This window comes from Mus musculus, chromosome 12 (genome assembly GCF_000001635.26).
Source record: "Mus musculus strain C57BL/6J chromosome 12, GRCm38.p6 C57BL/6J".
In the NCBI taxonomy this organism is placed as follows: domain Eukaryota; kingdom Metazoa; phylum Chordata; class Mammalia; order Rodentia; family Muridae; genus Mus; species Mus musculus.
The window spans coordinates 115,289,310-115,309,072 of NC_000078.6; the positions used below are offsets into that span (position 1 = coordinate 115,289,310).

Consider the following 19,763-nt stretch of genomic DNA (forward strand, 5'->3'; position numbering starts at 1 on the left):
ATCTGGATTTTTGATTCAATTCTTTTTATTAATCTTTCTTATTTTATCACAATAACAAGCTATTTTTATTACAGTAATCACCTCAAAAAAGGACAAAAAAGAACAAATAACTGCACTACATTCAGAAAGCTGAGATTGGAAGGCCTTAACAAACTAGTGATCTTTTGCTATTTGTGAGGACACAACACATTTTAATATCCCAGAATGATTGTCCAAGACACTTTCATCATTAGATTATTACCATCTTTAGGGGAGATATCACATGTATTTTATGGCCTTCTGTAATCTGTTGTTCACAGACCATACTAGATTCTAGGTTTTAGCAATAGAACTGCATTCATGGTCACGATAAATTTATTAAAGAGTTTCTATATGTCCATGCCTTAAACTTTACTATACAACTGGATTTGAAATGATTATGAAAATTATTGTTTCCTAAAGACACTTTTCCAAATTCCATTATTATGTTGAAATATACCTACAATGAGTGGTCTGTGCACAGACTCATCAAAGTCCAATCCAGGTTGACAAAGTCAGTCTTCACCACATTCTCACTCTCTTCTTCACATGGTTTGTTTCTTCCCTCTGTGTCACCTGCAAGGATCCCCTCAAGAAATTAAAGATTTCCTAGTAGTAAATATTCTGGGATCCTAAGATTAATAATGGAAAAAGCATTACTGAAAATATACACACAAGCAGAGAGAGAGGTTGTAGCTAAAACCCAAACATTTTATTTATGTATTTTACTACACCTAAGCATTTCACAATTTACATATGCCTTAAATACTTTCAATCCTGGCCTTTGAATATACTTTAAAGTTAAACGAAGCCATGAGACTTTTGAGCCTATGGAAAACTTACACAATGGATGTTAGAAATTTTTGTTTATTAATATTTTACAATGAATTTCTCTATGTATTACTGAAAATAGATGGCTTCATGCAATATATTCTGAATACTAGTTTCCATTCCCTAACATCCCTAGCATCTTCGTGATCTTCTCCCAGCTCTACTCTGTTTCTTCATAAAATTAGATAACAGAATTTAAAATAATTTAAAAAGAAAAGAAAACAAGGGGAAATAAACACACACACACACTTATTCACACACAGAAAGAGACAGTGAGAGAGAGACAGAGACAAACACAGAGACAGAGAATCAGAGAAAATGAGAGATGCTAAAACCCACATATTTTACATGTATATCTTACTACACATTATAATTATGCATATTATAAGTGCCTTATCCTTAAATCCTTTCAGGCCTGGCTTCTGATATACGTTGAACAATTTAAACAAAGACATGAAACCTAAAGTATGGGTACTTGAGCATACAGGATAGTTACACAACAAAGTATTATCAGAATTATTTGTTTATTAAATTTTTAATGTTCTTTAATTTCTATTTCTATTGAAAGTACATTTCTTCCTGCAATACTCTCTGAATACTGATTCACATTACCCAACACTGCCTCAAACTTCTCTCAGCTTGATTCTGTTTCTTTATTTAATTAAAAAATAAAAAGTACATAAATGACCTGGTATTGGGTAAGGGAAAAGTACTGAAGCCCTGAGGCCAAGCAGAAAGAATGAAAACAGGCAACCTCAGGAAATAGGAGGTTGGGGGGACCCTCCAGAATGGACCAGAGACCTAGAATGTGAGAGACTCTCAGGGCACAAAAGAAGGGATCTTAAATGAAATGCCTGACAGTAGGGTGAGGGAACTTATAGAGCCCTTATAACTTATAGTCTTCAGCAGGAAGACAGAGCATCAAGTGATGGATGGTGTTGCCATCTCACATCATAACTCTGACCCATAAATATTTCTGTTTGAAAGAATTACAGTGATGGAAATGGAGAGGAGCCTGAGGAAAATAAGGTCCAGTGACCGGCCCAAAGTGAAATCCAGCTCAAGCGGAGATCCCAAGGCCTAACCCTGTTGTTGAGGCTATGGAGCACTCACTAAATGGACCTATCATGACTACCCTCTGAAAGATCCAACAAGCTTCTGAGTCAGAGGCAGATAGTTGCACCCAACCAGTGGACAGATACAGGTGACACCTGAATTAGGGAAGGCTGAAAGAAGCTGAGGAGAAAGGCTACTCTGAAGGAGGACCAGCAGTCTCAGGTAATCTGGACCCCCTAGCTCTCTCAAATACTGGATCACCAATCAGACAGAATACACCAGGTGAAATGAGGCCCCAACACATATACAGTAGAGGACTTCCATGTCTGTGTTCATCCAGAGATGATGCACCTAACCCTGAAGAGACTGGAGACCCCAGGATGTTTAGAGATTAGGTACAGTGGGGGTGGGGACATTCACATGGAGACATGGGGGTGGGGAGGAGATATGGGATGTGGAATAGTTGGACGGTGGATCAGGGTAAATAAAATATGGAGTGTAAAAAATAAATTATAATATTAAAACGTAAAAAAAAGACACTGTCAACAAGACAAAAAGACCACCAACAGATTGTGAAAGGATATTTACCTATCCTAAATCAGATAGGGTACTAATATCCAATATATATATTGGATATGATATATACATATGAACTCAAGAAGGTGGACTCCAGAAAATCAAATAACCCCACTAAAAATGGGGCTCAGAGCTGAACAAAGAATTCTACCCTGAGGAATACCAAATGGCAGTCAAGCACCTGAAAAAATGTTCAACATCCTTAATCAACTGGGAAATGCAAATCAAAACAACCCTGAGATTCCACCTCACACCAGTCACAATGGATAAGATCAAAAATTCAGATGACAGCAGATGCTGGCAAGGATGTGGAGAAAGAGGAACACTCCTCCATTGTTGATAGGATTGCAAGCTTGTACGACCACTCTGGAAATCAGTCTGGTGGTTCCTCAGAAAATTGGACATAGTACTACTGGAGAATCCCGCAATACCTCTCCTGAACATATATTCAGAAGAGGTCCCAACCGGTAAGAAGGACACAGGCTCCACTATGTTCATAGCAGCCTTATTTATAATAGCCAGAAGCTGGAAAGAACCCAGAAGCCCCTCAACAGAAAAATGGATACAGAAAATGTGGTACATTTACACAATGGAGTACTACTCAGCTATTAAAAATAATGAATTTATGAAATTCCTAGGCAAATGGATGGACCTGGAGGGCATCATCCTGAGTGAGGTAACCCAATCACAAAGGAACTCACACAATATCTACTCACTGATAAGTGGATATTAGCCCACAACTTAGGATACCCAAGATATAAGATACAATTTGCTAAACGCATGAAACTCAAGAAGAACGAAGACCAAAGTGTGGACTCTTTGCCCCTTCTTAGAATTGGGAACAAAACACCCAAGGAAGGAGTTACAGAGACAAAGTTTGGTGCTGTGACAAAAAGATGGACAATCTAGAGACTGCCATATCCAGATTTCCATCCTATAATCAGCTTCCAAATGCTGACACCATTGCACACACTAGCAAGATTTTATTGAGAGGACCCAGATAGAGCTCTCTCTTGTGGGACTATGCCGGGGCCTAGAAAACACAGAAGTGGATGCTCACAGTCAGCTATTGGATGTATCACAGGGCCCCCAATGTAGGAGCTAGAGAAAGCACCCAAGGAGCTAAAGGGATCTGCAACCCTATACATGGGACAACATTATGAACTAACCAATACCTCTGAGCTCTTGACTCTAGCTGCATATGTATCAAAAGATGGCCTAGTCAGCCATCACTGGAAAGAGAGGCCCATTGGATGTGCAAACTTTATATGCCCCAGTACAGGGGAATTCCAGGGCCAAAAAGTGGGAGTGGGTGGGTAGGGGAGTGAGGGGAGAGTAAGGGGGACTTTTGGGATAGCATTGTTAATGTAAATGAGGAAAATACCTAATAAAATATTTTTTAAAAAGCACACTGGGATATTATTTTCCCTTAGAACCATGGCCTATCCAATTTCAGTTCCTTAGAAATTCTAGCAGAGGGAGCCATGGCAAATGCTAGCCATAATTGTAACCCTAAGCCTAACCCTAACCCTAAAATCATAAGCCTTAAATTCCATCAATGAATAAATGATTAATCCTAAAATGTTTGTGCCCCTATTGTATAAGCATAATCCACAAGCAGGCAACTATTGTAGACAACAGGGTTTATAGCTAGATTGATTATTACTTTTCTCATCCAATGCCACACAAAATACCTCCAGTATTATGAACACTAATCAACAGGAATGAAACCTCTACTTGCAGGCAAGCTCAACTTCTGTGTTCATTGCGATATATACGTGTTGTCTTGAACCATATGGTGTTAAAATTAGTTTGTGGACAGAAACAAGTAGACGTCAGAACAGTCTGAATTATTTGGGAGTATCTATGAACACTCTTTGGTCAATGACTCAATTTGAGAATACTCATCCAGTAATTACCATCTTCACCATGTACAGCTATTCACTGAAGTTGAACATAACAATAATTTGGAATCCTCTGCTGTGCGAATTTGAAGCCCAAGACTGAGTGGAACCATAGCTCTGAACTACCTGGCACCAAACATCCACCAGCTTTAAAAAACAAAACACAGACAGAATCATTCATGAACATCTAAATAGGGACCTAGGGTGAATAACAGGAATGGAAAGCCTTTCACCTAAGAGCAAACAGGAAACCACAGAGGCCAGAAGAAAAGTGAAGTCATATTATCTTATGATATAATAGGAAGGAACAGAGCTGAAAACCAGCCTGAATTACTGTACAGCTTATAACTGAGGCTGTGACAATGTGCTATTCGAGCACAGTAGTATGTGGCAGTATCTGCAGTGTCCACATTGGCGATCTTGAGGAATACCTGGTTTTTGGAGGTATCCTTGGAGATTGTGAGCCGACTCTTCAGGGCTGGGTTATAGTACTTATCATCATCCCACCAAATGTGTGCCAGCCACTCCAGACCCTTCCCTGAAGGCTGACGAATCCAGCCTACACCCATACCAAAAGTGCTCAGTGAAAACCCAGAGAAAGAACAAGTCAGACTGAGGGTCTGGGAGGGCTGCAATATCCCAGGGCCAGACTCTTTCAGAGTAACCTGGGACAGGACATCTGTGGAGAAAAAGAAAGAGGAGAAGGTAAGTTTGGAACAGTTGAGGATAGAAAAGTTTAGCCCTTAGGAAGATTTGGCACTCACATGCAGGGACAATCAGTAACAGGAATGAAGAAGTAAGCCTGCCCATGGCTGCACACTTGTGAGTACACAGGCCCAGCTTTGGCTTTTCAACTCAAGGTTGGGTGGATCCAGGAGAGATTTGCATTCCCTCACCGGGTGCTGCCTCTGATGGTATACTTAAGTTTTAGGACTCAGGTATCAGTCTATGATGGGAGATGCAGGAACCCTCAAGTGAATTCATTTTTGCTTACCATAGAGAGTATGTAACACACAAGACCAGGTTCCTCAGTACACAACTCTGCTGATGAGTGGTGTTGGGATGCAGTAGAGTTGAGAGAAACACTCATTCTAACACAAAGGGCCCAGACTCTGTTCACTCATCTAGGAATCACTTCCCTATGATTTTCGATGGAGGGCAGATGAGATTCAAAGGGGAGATTTTACTCCTACCTTGATGACTCTCTGTGTGAGTCTTAACACTATAGAGTTTTTCACAAAATTGATACAGTAATTGTATACTTCTTGCATAATGTAAGAGTATATATCATTCCAAGGCTGGTAATTTTGAATAATATAATTCCCTGGAAAAGAGTGATTTCATTGGCTTTATTGATGTGTCACGTTCCTGGCTCATATATTTAAGATTTCCATGTATTCAACACTGAGCAGCTTCATCATTATATTATCCTGTATTTGTGATAACTTTAAAAATCAACAGCAGAAAACATAAACTGTAAGCAGGGAGAAGTTTATTCAATTCTCTCAGTTGCGGATAATCTTGTAAGAAGGCACAGTGTGCAGAGGCTTCTTGAAGGCACAGCACACAAGCTTATAGTATTGTTCAACAACCTTCAGAAATGTTAAGAAGCAATGCATTCATCTTTGTTCTTATCAGTATTGATGTTTTAGAACTTAGAGAGAATGAGATTTGCATAACTTTGATCAACATTTTGCAATGATTTTTTGGCATGAACATGACTGAATATAATGAAAAAAGCTTGTGTAGCTGACTGATTTCATTAAAGAAGTCGACACCAAACCTAATCAAGTTCCTTTTATGAATAAACATCTTCCTACTTTCAGATGTTTGAAAGATAAAAATATCAAGGTATGTCCAAACCATAAAATAGGATCTTATCACAAAGTTGTATCAACATGAGGAAGAGAAAACAATCCCAGAATGCTGAGTGCCATCTGAGGACCTGAACCATTAGTGTACAATGTGCAATAAGACCTGAACACTTGCATTCCTTTTCCAGGGTTTGTCAATGTTAAAATGACTTTTTATCTATGAGTAAATTATGTATCTTGAAATAAAAGAATTTCTGACATTGTCTCCAAGAGACTCAAAGATTGTCATGTACATTCTCATCAGGCAAGAGGAAGGGTCTACAAGAAGGCAAAGATCCTAGAATGGATGACACTGAGGCTAAGTTGCCACGTTTGGATTAAAAGGCTAAAGTGACAGAAAAAGTGCTGGTTCCTGAGTCAGAAAAGAGACTCTTCAGAAGACAGAATAGCTTTTCTAACCAGGAACACGGATGTTGCATTTCACATGCTTTGTCCATGAAGGGCATAGAAGTGTGATGTTGTCTTAAGTCTGTGCTAGGAGCTGCAATGAATGAGAACAATTTTTCCTGAGTTTCTCAGAGGTGCTTGAAGTAATTCTGGGTCCAAGTCAATAAATGTACAGACAGAGATATGGACAACTTGGTAAAAAATTAAAATACAGAAATGTAATTAAACTAGATTTTATAAAAATTTATATATAAAGCACTATGCCACATAGGGCTCAAGAATGGAACAGATTTCTCTAAATTAGGGTGACGTTAACTCATTCATTTAGATTATTTCACTGATATACTTTATAAAATTACTGCACTCAGGTATACTCAGCTAGAGAGCTTATTTCCAACCAAACTTGAATGTTTATGTTTTTCTAATAAGTGCCATAATTATTTCTATGTCTCTATGTTCATTTCAAGGACATTTGATGGGGGAAAACGCACTGCAGATGGGACGAGTAATGGCTAAATTGGAACTTCCAATCCATCCTACAGAAACTATCAAGCACTTGGATTGAAATTGACTGTACTATCATGGGATTTATTTGAGGAAGGCATGTTATATATTGATGTTGTATATAATAGGATTCTAATATGTACAGGGTACAGCAGCAACCAGACATTCCTTTAGATGATGTGTAAAGTCTGCTACCAGAGACAGGATCTAATCTCATAAGGTGCAAATGGCATCCAGGCAGGGAAAAGAAAGTGAATTTCTTATCAGAAACTAATAGGAACCTCGGGTGTATCCACAGTAGGCTAGAATTCTAAAATTCTAACAGTGGAAAACTCTTTCTTGACAAACTAATACAATGTTTTAATTTACAAATACACTCAAGGGGAAAATATACAGAAAGGTAAGAGAAAAAAATAAAAATAATGAGTTTGAGGCCAGCCTGGTCTAAAGAGTGAGTTTCAGGACAGCCAGGGTTACACAGAGAAACCCTGTCTTGAGAAACCAAAATAAATAAATAAATAAATAAATAAATAAATAAATAAATAAATAAATAAATAAATAATATGAATAAAAATAAATGTACAATAAAAATAAGATAAGTAAAATACAAATAAAAAATTAAGGAAGACCAGGCTGTGAAAATATGTCCAGCTTCTCCCCCTCTCTTTCTCCTGAGCTGAGGATTTCATGTGGCAGTGGGACCCAGGTCTCCTACCTTCCCAACAGAGCTTCATTGATTCAACATTGTGGATGGAACATCAAAAGGTATGTTCCCAAGTCACAATCACTCATATTTTCCAACTGAGAAAATCCCTTCTGCCAGGGGAAAGAAGTTACAGATAGATTTACAGATCCAACTAACAGTGAAGGTGATGACTGAACGTTTGACTCATCATGGTTTAAATTTTCTGTCATTCTGTTATTTGCATATGAATTGGGTTTTCTCCTTCCAATAACGTTAATATGCAATGAATAAAACATATGCACAATTACTTAACAAATAACTTTTATTGTCCTAAATTGGTAGTCTTGTCACAGGAGCTCCATCACATGTATTTTTTTTTAATTTTTTACTGTTCCATTGCTGTAAAGAGACAGCATGACCAAGGCAACTTATAAAAGGAAGTGGTTTCCTGGGGCTCACTTACAATTTCAGAGGTGTAGTCCATTATTATCATGGTAGTGACCATGAGGTGCACAGACAGGGACTGGAACAGTATCTGAGACCTTTACATCCTGGTCCCTAGGCAGAGATTCTAGGCTTGGTGCCCCCAACACCTCCAGTGTGTGAGGCTTATGGAGGCCATACTTATTCAAACCAGCACAGAATGGAAAGATAGAAGTTGGAAGAGAAAGGCTGTGAGTATTTTCTGTCCCAAGTACTGGAATTGTAAAGGTCCTTAGGGCACCAGGAGAAAGTGGATGAGGGGTTGTGGAGGGGAGTGATTCTGGGGAGTTGGGGAAAGGCATAAGTTTGAAGGGCAGAAAAGGCAGCCCAGAGACACTTGGGGAGGTTGGGGCAGTGGATGGAGTGGGAATGTGATGGTATTGCTCCAAGGGAGGGGAGCCCACACCTTTCCACAGACAAGATGATGATCCAAGGGAGAGGCACTCAGGCCTTTCCACAAGACCATCACATGTATCTTATGGTCACTGAAGTGTGTGATGTTTGGAAAGGAAGCCTCAGAGTCTCCTAGGACTGCCTCACTCTCACTCTCCAGATGATTCTCTGTACCTACTACAGCTTCTCTCTTAGTGAAAGTTGAATCTACACCACCCCCTGCTGGTCCTATGCATCCTCAAAGGGACTTGTTTCTGAGCACACAGGGAACCTGTTCACTGTGTCTTCAAAGCTCCATCTTAGTGGTGGCAGAGCTCTGCCTCAGAGTGAACTAGTTCTTGAATGGGTAAACTGACAGTCTGAAGGATTCTTCAGTGATTGCTACACACTTTGTAAAGTCCTTATCCTCTTTTCTTTCTTCCTGAAGGTGAGCAGTCATGAAGAGGCTCTCATCTCGCAATAGTCATGAGCCATTGTTACACAATGCAGAGGTTCACTGGGAGGGTCTTGAATCACGGTGGGAATAGGAGCTCAGCTAATTCAATAATGATTCTGGTCAGTAGTAGATACAAGCTCTCAGTTCCAGTGCTCTTTCTTCACCCAAGGACTCTTATTTTTCTTTCCTCTCCTCTCACGCTTTTGCCTTCCCTTTTTTTTCTCCTTCTTTATTCCTTCTCACCTTTCTCTCTTTTTCGCAACCAGAGAGCCTGAACCAAGGCTTTTATCTCCTAATATTTAACAAGGCTTTGGTCATTAGGACTGGAACTAAAGCAGGTCAGCAAGCAGGAGCTGATGCAGAGACCATGGAAGAATGTTCTTTACTGGTTTGTCTCCCCTGGCTTGCTCAGCCTGCTCTCTTATAGAACCCAAGACCCAGGGATGCCACCAGCCCACAATGGGCCCTCCCCCTCTTGATTACTAATTGAGAAAATGCTTGAAAGCTGGATCTCATGGAGGCACTTCCCCAACTGAAGCTCCTTTGTGTAACTCTAGCTTGTGTCAAGTTGACACACAAAACCAGCCAGTACACATAGTGAACCAGAATGTTTCACTACAAATGATTTTATCCCCCTGCCTCTTCTGCAACAAACATGGAAAAAAATCACCAACTGAAGGGCTTATAATTTTGACTCATCCCACTCTTTTTTTTTTTGCTGTGTAATAGATCTTTTTTTTTAATTAGGTATGTTCCTCGTTTACATTTTCAATGCTATCCCAAAGGTCCCCCATACCCACCCACCCCCAATCCCCTACCCACTCACTCCCCCTTTTTAGCCCTGGCGTTCCCCTGTAAAGTTTGCAAGTCCAATGGGCCTCTCTTTGCAGTGATGGCCGACTAGGCCATCTTTTGATACATATGCAGCTAGAGACAAGAGCTCCCGGGTACTGGTTAGTTCATATTGTTGTTCCACCTATAGGGTTGCAGTTCCCTTTAGCTCCTTGGGTAATTTCTCTAGCTCCTCCATTGGGGGCTGTGTGACCCATCCAATAGCTGACTGTGATCATCCACTTCTGTGTTTGCTAGGCCTCGGCATAGTCTCACAAGAGACAGCTATACCTGGGTCCTTTCAGCAAAATCTTGCTAGTGTAGGCAATGGTGTCAGCATTTGGAAGCTGATTATGGGATGGATCCCTGCATATGGCAATCACTAGATGGTCCATCCCTTCATCACAGCTCCAAATTTTGTCTCTGTAACTCCTTCTATGGGTGTTTTGTTCCCATTTCTAAGAAAGGGTAAAGTGTCCACACTTTGGTCTTCATTCTTCTTGAATTTCGTGCATTTGGCAAGTTGTATCTTCTTCACTCCAGTCAGAATGGCTAAGATCAAAAACTCAGGTGACATCAGATGCTGGCGAGGATGTGGAGAAAGGGGTACACTTCTCCATTGTTGGTGGGATTGCAAGCTTGTACAACCACTCTGGAAAGCAGTCTGGCGGTTCCTCAGAAAATTGGACATAGTACTACCGGAGGATCCCGCAATACCTCTCCTGGGCATATATACAGAAGATGTCCCAACCGGTAAGAAGAACACATGCTCCACTATGTTCATAGCAGCCTTGTTTATAATAGCCAGAAGCTGGAAAGAACCCAGATGCCCCTCAACAGAGGAATGAATACAGAAAATGTGGTACATTTACACAATGGAATACTACTCAGCTATTTAAAAAAATGAATTTATGAAATTCCTAGGCAAATGGATGGACCTGGAAGGTATCATCCTGAGTTAAGTAACCCAATCACAAAGGAGCTCGCACAATATGTACTCACTGATAAGTGGATATTAGCCCAGAAACTTAGGATACCCAAGATATAAGATACAACTTGCCAAACACATCCCACTCTTTCATTTAGGTATACTTAGTCTCCTGCAACTGAATGCATATGTTTTTAAGTTTGGAAAACATCATTTTGGAATGAAATCAGCAGGAAAAGTATGGTACCCATTGGCCAATCTGTGTGAAAATACAATGGTAATGCCTATTATTACCATGGAATCATTTCATTTGCACTGACTAACTCTGGTTTTTACCTTTCCCTGACTACTGATGCACCACCATTGAACCTGATCATTTAATCTTTCTTTTTGAAAGCATCCAGTCATGTCTGTATAAGTTAACCACTAGAACTGAATCTGTATTAAACTGTATTGCTGTTTAAGGTCTAAATTTATGATTTTGGCTCATATCCATCTTAGTTAATATTTGACGAGATAAAATAAAACCCTTTCAAGAGAAGACAAAAGGATTGTTGAGAAATTAATATCTATGTCTTAACTAAAAAGAAAAAAGAATAAATGAAATTTCTTACTGTGTCATTTTTAGAAATACTTAATATCTTATTAGTAACTAGCATCTAAATATTTGACAACTGAATAGAAGTCATATGCAACTAATGATAGTTTTTATTTAAACTTAATACTAATAACATTAAACAACAGAAAAAATTAATTTAAAAATCCTTAAACATATATATAATGAATCCTAGATCATTAGCTTCAACCCCTGCTTCCTTAAAACAGAAACTAAACACATAACAAAAGAACGTTTCCTTATAGGTGTTACAGGGCCTATTCTTCATTGATAGCTGGGCACAGCTCTTGTGATACCCGGGTATAGCAGAGAGCAGTCCTTAGTAACACTTTTCATGTAAGAACAGAAATGAATTTTTACAAAGTTTTTAATTTTATGCATGTAAAGCTTTCAGCTCTCTCTAATATCTCTCTAGGCATTGTCATTGCAAATCCTACAAGTAACCAGGAGAACAAATTAATGACTTTTTGGATGCTTGAACATCATCTTTTAAATTCTCTAATCTTTATTTCCTCAACTAAAAGATACCATAGCATAGTCTACTCTCCTTTAAATATTATTTGTTTCCAGATATATATAAATCTTTCACCTATAAAATAAATCTGTTTTTTACTTGTATTTTATAGTTTCCTTCTGTTTTTTTCAAAACATTTTATTAGATACTTTCTAGATTTTACATTTCAAAGGCTATCCTGAAAGTCCCCTATACCATCCCCCCACCCAGCTCCCAAACCCACCCACTCCAATTTCCTGACCCTGGTGTTCCCCTGTGTGGGGCATATAATCTTCATAAGACCAATGGGCCTCTCTTAATAATGGCTGACTAAGCTATATAGATTTTTTTCTATTCATCCCTTTTAATCTTGAGACCACTTCAACTCCCTATCCTTGATATCCCCAAGTTCATCCTGGCTAATTAATACAGCAGTCATTGGATTGAAAGTACATGTATCTCCTCATGTTTCAAATTTCAACCCCAAGTCTAACAATGAACTATTTTTACAAAGGAGCATGTTGGCTTCTATGGCCTTTGTTTTTACTTTCTCTAGATCCTTTCCTATGGCCCTAAATGCCAAGCAGAAATCCTTTTCCTTGTCCTCCACAGCCTCACGACCAACTCCATTACTCATTCCTGAGAAGAGCATCTGTTTCATTTATTATAGAGTGATTTGCTCTGAGTAATGAGGGGATGTATATTCACCAGGAAGAGAGATTGAAAGTAAAGTAGTTAAGAGTAGATCAATTTCAGGCCAAGAGCAGTCATCAGCACACATGGGGAATATGAGAATGCTACAGAGAACAGGCTGGGGATGCTGCAGGAGCACGAACTGTGTCAGAGCCATACCAGACCCTCGTATACCGCCTCAAGTGAGTCAACACAACTGATCCACAGGCCTTCTAAGATTATATAATGTGTGTGCACATTCTGCTCATGCAGGTAAGAAAGTAGCACTAAATATAGTGTTGGAAACGTGATACCAGGGAGGGAAACAAATACGTTACAGATTGATCCCAATCAGAGGTTTTGTGGATTTTTGTTTTGTTTTATAACATTTTTATTAGATATTTTCTTCATTTACATTTAAAATGCTATCCCGAAAGTCCCCTATACCCTCCCCCCGTCCTGCTCCCCAACTTGCCCACTCCCAATTCCTGGCCCTGGCATTCCCCTGTACTGGTACATATAAAGTTTGCAAGACCAAAGGGCCTCTCTTCACAAGGATGGCCAATAAGGCCATCTTCTGCTACATGTGCAGCTAGAGACATGAGCTCTGGGAGTACTGGTTAGTTCATATTGTTGGTCCTCCTATAGGGTTGCAGACCCCTTCAGCTCCTAGGGTACTTTCTCTAGCTCCTCCCCTGGGGACCCTGTGCTCCATCCAATAGATGATTGTGAGCATCCACTTCTATAATTGCCAGGCACTGGCATAGCCTCACAAGAGACAGCTATATCAGGGTCCTTTCAGCAAACTATTGCTGGCATATGTGTTTGGTGGCTGATAATGGAATGGATCCCCAGGTTGGGCAGTCTCTGGATGGTCCATCTTTCTGTATCAGCTCCAAAATTTGTCTCGGTAACTCCTTCTATGGGTTTTTTTCCCCCTTCTAAGAAGGATCAAAATATCCGCTCTTTTGTCTTCCTTCTTGAGTTTCATGTGTTTTGCAAAATGTATCTTGGATATTCTGAGTTTCTGAGATAATAACCACGTATCAGTGATTGCATATCATGTGGTTTCTTTGGTGATTGGGTTACCTCACTCAGGATGATATCCTCCAGATTCATCCATTTGCCTAAGAATTTCATAAATCCATTGATTTAATAGCTGAGTAGTAATCCATTGTGCAAATGTACTACATTTTCTGTGTTCATACCTCTGTTGAGGGACATCTGGTTTAATTCCAGCTTCTGGCTATGATAAATAAGTTTGCTATGAATATAGTGGAACGTGTGTCCTTATTATAAGTTGGAACATCTTCTGGTTATATGCCCAGGAGTGGTATTGCTGGATCTTCTGGTAACCCATTGTTGGGTGCAGAATGGAGACATTTGCATTCCTTGATTGGCACTCACTCTGATAGTGTACTTAAATTTTTAGGAATTGAGAGGAACAAATTTGTGATAGGAAGCACCTGAGCCCAGAAGGGAGCTCTCACCACTGATCCCCATAAATAGTAGTTAACTGAAGACCACATTCTTCAGAATAAAACACTTCTGATTTATGCTGTATAGAGAAAGCAAGACTGAGATTGACCTATAGTCTAATATAACGGGTCAGGAGTTTGTGCACTCACCCAAGGATCATTACCTTGTATTTTTGCATGTAGGACACTTAAGAGCTCAAAGCATTGGATGTTTTTCTGCTATCATCTTGCTCTGTGCCTCATGCCAGAGCTTGGGTCCTTTGTGAATCTTGTCAGTACATATTTTCTTTCACATACACACACACACACACACACACACACACACACACACACACACACACACACACACACACACACATATACACAATTGTGTGAACAGAGTAGACTTCTTGCAGAGTGTAAGAGTAAGTGAGATTTGCAGGATATCAGCTGTGAACGCTAACATTATACACGAGTGTAATATTTCAGACTGGCTGTTTCCTGCCTCTTGTTTTTCTGATTTGCTTATTAAATAACTAGTGCCTTTGTCATTTTACTGCCCATTATTTGTGACAACTCTAAAACCAGGGAACTATTGCTTCCTTTTTTTGGTCCTATCATAAATTGAGCATTCTCTAGGCAGTGGGCAGATGATGATGGAAGTTACACACTGGAACCAAGAAATTTTTCAAAGCTTCAATTATGTCAAAATACAATGTATTCTCCCTTGTTTCTCTGACTAATGATGTTTTAGAACATAGACTTAGAATGAATTGCATAAATTTGGACAATTGTCATACTCAACTTTTGGGTTTAACATAATTGAATATATGGAAATATGTATGAGTGAACTACTGATTTCATCAAAGAAAGCTGCACCAAAACACTCATTTTAATGAATAAAATATCTATATATTTAAAATTTTTGAAGGATAACAATATCAAAATATGTATAAACCATGAAATATGATTTTTTTGCCACAAAGTGGTAGCAGGATTTTTAAAAAGAAACCAAACCCAGAATTCTGAGTAACAGCAAAGACTCTGAAACCCTTGCACAAAATGGGCAATATAGCCTGTACTAAAGGTTGGGTTTCTTTTCGTTTTCCTGAGGTTATCAACATTACAGGGACTTTTCATCTATGATTGAATAATGTATCTTTAAATAGTAGAGTACTTCCGAATATCTGAAATTCTCTCCATAATGTTCAATGATCTCTCATATGTCCTCATCAAAGACAGGCAGTAGGAAGAATTAACAAGGGACAAAAGATCATGGAATGATAATGGAACCTGCTAAGCTGTCAGGTTTGAAACAAGAGACAGAGGGCCAGAGATACAAGTATCCTGGTCCTGAATATGGGAAATGCATAAAGAGACTCTACTGAGAGAGAGCATCATATCTAACCAGGTAATAGAATGCTGCACTTCAGATGCTTTGTCCATGGAGGACATAAAAGTATGATGTTGAATTATGACTGTGATATGAGCTGCTATGGATGGAGATATTCTTCCTAAATTATTCATTTGTTCATGGAGTAGTTCTGGTTCTGAGATTAAATGTCTGAGAATATGTGTTGACTGTGTGGTACAAGAATTAATTTTTATGTATAATATAAAATCTGTCTAACCTTGTAATATAAATATAGATGTTAAGCACCTTGCCAATGAAGTCTTAACAATAGTAAAATATTGTGTAAATTTTGGAGCAGCTAACTTACTGAAAACTTTCACTGAATGGCTTAATAGTCTTCAAAATTCCAGGTCTCAGATACACTCACGGTGAGAGTTTATTTAATGTATTTCCAATCTGTGTCTTAGGAATGACTGGGTCTCCGTGTCTATCACAGTAACATTGGAGGGAAAAGGCTTACAGTAGAAGGAATTGTTAGATAAAATTAAACCATCATTTCATCCTTCAGAAATTCTCCATCACTTGGGTTGAAAATGATGGTACAATTTTCATTTTGTGTGGAAAACATGTTATATGTTGATGGAGTGAGGAATGCAGTTGAAGATGTGCACAGAGTATTGTACCAACCAAACACACATTTACATGATCTATGACATCTGCTAGTAGAGGCAAGATTTAATCTCATGAGATGTAAATATAGTCCAGCCATTAGTGTTTGAATTGGAAAGGACTTAAAGAAAGTGAATCTCTAAAAAATAAAAATCATTACTCTCAAGAATCCCCACTGGAACCTTAAATTCTACTACAACATTGGAGCTGGTTCTTAATCAGACAATGGAATAGTCTGCAGGTAAATCTGAAAACCAGGATGAATGTGGTACATAAATCTAAGACATCACATAAGATGGAAGGATTCTCATACCTTAACACAAGACAGGACAGTGGTGAAACTCTCAGGTGAGGTCCAGAGGATTGTGAACAGACAAATTTGGCTTTCAAATCCAGGACATTGTCCACATTTATATGTAAGTGGCAGTGGAATGGAGTTGGTGTAAGGACACCATTTCTTCTTCCCCTTCAGGATTCTAAGTAGCCAGGAAGATAGTCTTTACTTTAGATGTTTTCTTCTTCTTTCCTGTCCTAATCACAATAACTCATACAACAGACTGATACTACAAATTGGATTTAAAATTTTATAAAAAAAAATGAATGATGAAAAGAAAATGAAATGAACTCCAGATGATGCAAAATGCCTAGCTTCTCTGGCTCTGTTTTCCTGAGTTGAGGTCCTAACATGGCACTGGAGGAAACCTTGGAATAGAGAACATCTACCTTTGCCCAGAAGAGCTACATAGGCTCACTACCATGAATAGAACATCAATGACTGTGCTTCTAAGTCACAATAATATTTCACCACTGAAGAAAGACTCCTGTCAGTGGAAGAGCTTACATATAGATTTATAAATGCTATGGACGCTTATGATCATAAATGGCTGTTTGATACCTCATGGTTTAAACTTTGTAGCTTCTTTTTAAATGTATATGCAATTGATGCTTGTCATTTTGATAAAGTTCTTATGTAATAAATTAAATACAATATTATCAGTGAAATGTAATATAATTGTATGCTCCAGAGTGGCTATAAAAGTAAGCATTCCTACCAGTAATGGAGAAGTGTACACCTTGCTCCACATCATCATCAGCATTATCTGTCAAATTGTGACTTTATACTTAGCCATTCTGACATTTTTAAGACACAATCCTAGACTTATTTTTATTTGCATTTCATGGTCAGCTGATGATGCTGACCACTCCTTTAAGTGATTCTTTTTCAACAAGTATTCCTTTGTTAAGAATTCTGTTTAGGCCTACAATTCATTTTTAAATTGGATTTTTTTGTTGATGTCTACTTTCTTAGGTATGTATTTAAAATATCAGACTTCTGTTACATCTAGTGTGGGTGAACACATTTTTCCATCCTGTAGACCACAGTTTGTCCTCTTGATAGTGGTCTTTGTCTTACAGAACTTTCTCAATATCATGAAGTCAAATTAATTGATTATGATTCTTAGTCCCTGTGGTTTGGTGTTCTCTTCAGGATGTTGTCGCCTGTGCAAACAAGTTCTAAGCCTTTCCGCACATTCTCTTCTCTTGGCTCAAGATATCTGATTTCATATTGAGGTTTTGATCATCTTGGTTTTGAGTATTGTGAATGGATACCGAAATGGATCTATTTGCATTCTTTGAAAGTCAGATTTAATTAGACTAGAAAAATTGGCTGAAGAGTCTTTATTACATTAATTTTGAATTTCTTGGTTTGTTATGGAAAAACAAAATGTCCATCACCATATGGGTTTACATCGTGTGGATTTTTTATTTGATTCCATTTATCAACCTTTCTTATTTTATTCCTATATCCTGCTGTTTTTATTACAGGAATTTTATTCACACAAGGATGGCACCGCAAGGAAGGTGAAGAAAATTAACAAATAACTGCAGTCTATTCAGAAAGCTGAGAGTGGAAGTTCTTAAACTACTGACTCAAGCTGCATGTGTAGCAGAGGATGGCTTAGTCAGCCATCAATGGCAGGAGAGGCTCTTGGTCTTGTGAAGATTCTATGCCCCAGTATAGGGAAATGCCAGGGCCAGGAAGTAAGCATGGGTGGGTTTAGGAGCAGGGTGAGTATGGGGCATTGGGTTATGCACAGACAGGCTGGTCTCCAGTGAGCTGAGATTCTGAGCCCTGGAATCCAGTGGTCATAATTTTCCTACATGGGACAGAAGGAGTTCTCTCATGCTCCTGGAAATCTGGGTCCTGCCTACGTTACACCCCCCTCATCCCCCACAAGAAAAGCATGGCTAGAAGTCAAGTAGACAGTGTCCCAAGATTCTGACCTTCAGGCTAAACTCCTTTCCAGTTATCTAGCAACAGTAAAGATTATAAGAGGGGCTGCTTGGCCCTACCTCGAACTCTTACCTCTCACTTCTCACTCTTATGACTCCTCTCTCTCTCTCTCTCTCTCTCTCTCTCTCTCTCTCTCTCTCTCTCTCTCTCTCTCTCTCTCTCTCTCTCTCTCTCTCTCTGTCTTCTCCTCTCTTCTCTCCTCTCTCTTCCTCTTATTTTCTAGACTCTTCTCTTTCTGTCTTTCTACCTTCATTCTTTCCCCCTACCATTCTATAATAAAGCTCTAAATCCATAGACAGTCTCTGTTCATCAAGGCCCACTCCACTTGAAGGATGGGATAGGCTTTCTCCTAATGGGCTGTCTCTAATCTCATGGAAAGCCTTCCTGTGCTTCAGCCAAGCCCCACTTTGCTCACTCTCGATGGTGTGGGAACCTCTCCTCCCTCTTCCCTCTCTCTCATAATCCCTGTGATACAGGGTGTGGCCCCGAGGCACCTAGGTCAGGGCTGCCCCCTGTATACCCCCCACCCCACCCACCGTCAGTGGGTCAGAGGCTTGGATGCCCACCTGGAGCTGAGTGGAAAGTGTCTGGCAGGCCTCCCACGTCTGCATGTCCAGAGCATAGGTGGAACTCTGGCAAGATGTTGGTCCTCCCTCCCCCCTCTTTCCCCAGGTCACTTTTTAGTTCCCACAGGGGAGGAGGGAGGGTATAAGGGATATTGGAGAGAAAATTAGGAAGGGGGATAGCATTTGAAATGTTAATGAAGAAAATATCTAATAAAAACAAACAAACAAAAAACAATCAAACAAACAAAATAACCCTAGTGATATTTTCCTATTTGTGGAGACATAACACACCCTAATTTCCCAGAATGATTATACCAGACGCTTTCACCATTAGGTTACTACCATCCTTAGGGGAGGTATCACTGTGAGGCAGTTGGAAGTGTCCACAGGAATCAAAAGATCATTTAATACACTGAAACCTGGGTAAGTTGTCAGGTTTGAAAGAAAAGGCCAGAGGGCCAGAGATACAAATACTGCTGGTTCTGAATATGGAAATTCAGACAAAAGACTATTCTGAGAGAGAGTATCATATCTAACTAGGAACATAGGGGTTACATCTCAAATGCTTTTCTTTGGAATGGGGGCATAAAAGTATGATGTTGGTTTAAGTCTGTATTATGAGATTCAATGGATATAGATACATATCCTCAATTTTTCATATATGCATGGAACACTTCTGAGTCTGAGCTTGAAAGTCTGAGAATAATTATGAACTTTGTGGTACAAAAATTAAA

The 19,763-nt window shown here is 39.2% G+C and overlaps 1 gene segment (V, D, J or C) and 1 further gene; both read right to left on the reverse strand.

Moving 5' to 3' along the window:
- Igh (immunoglobulin heavy chain complex) overlaps positions 1-19,763 on the reverse strand; it is a 2,751,187-nt gene that overhangs the window by 2,030,542 nt on the left and 700,882 nt on the right.
- Ighv8-8 (immunoglobulin heavy variable 8-8) lies at positions 4,757-5,053 on the reverse strand. The segment is given in 1 exon segment: positions 4,757-5,053. A coding segment is annotated over 1 exon segment (297 nt).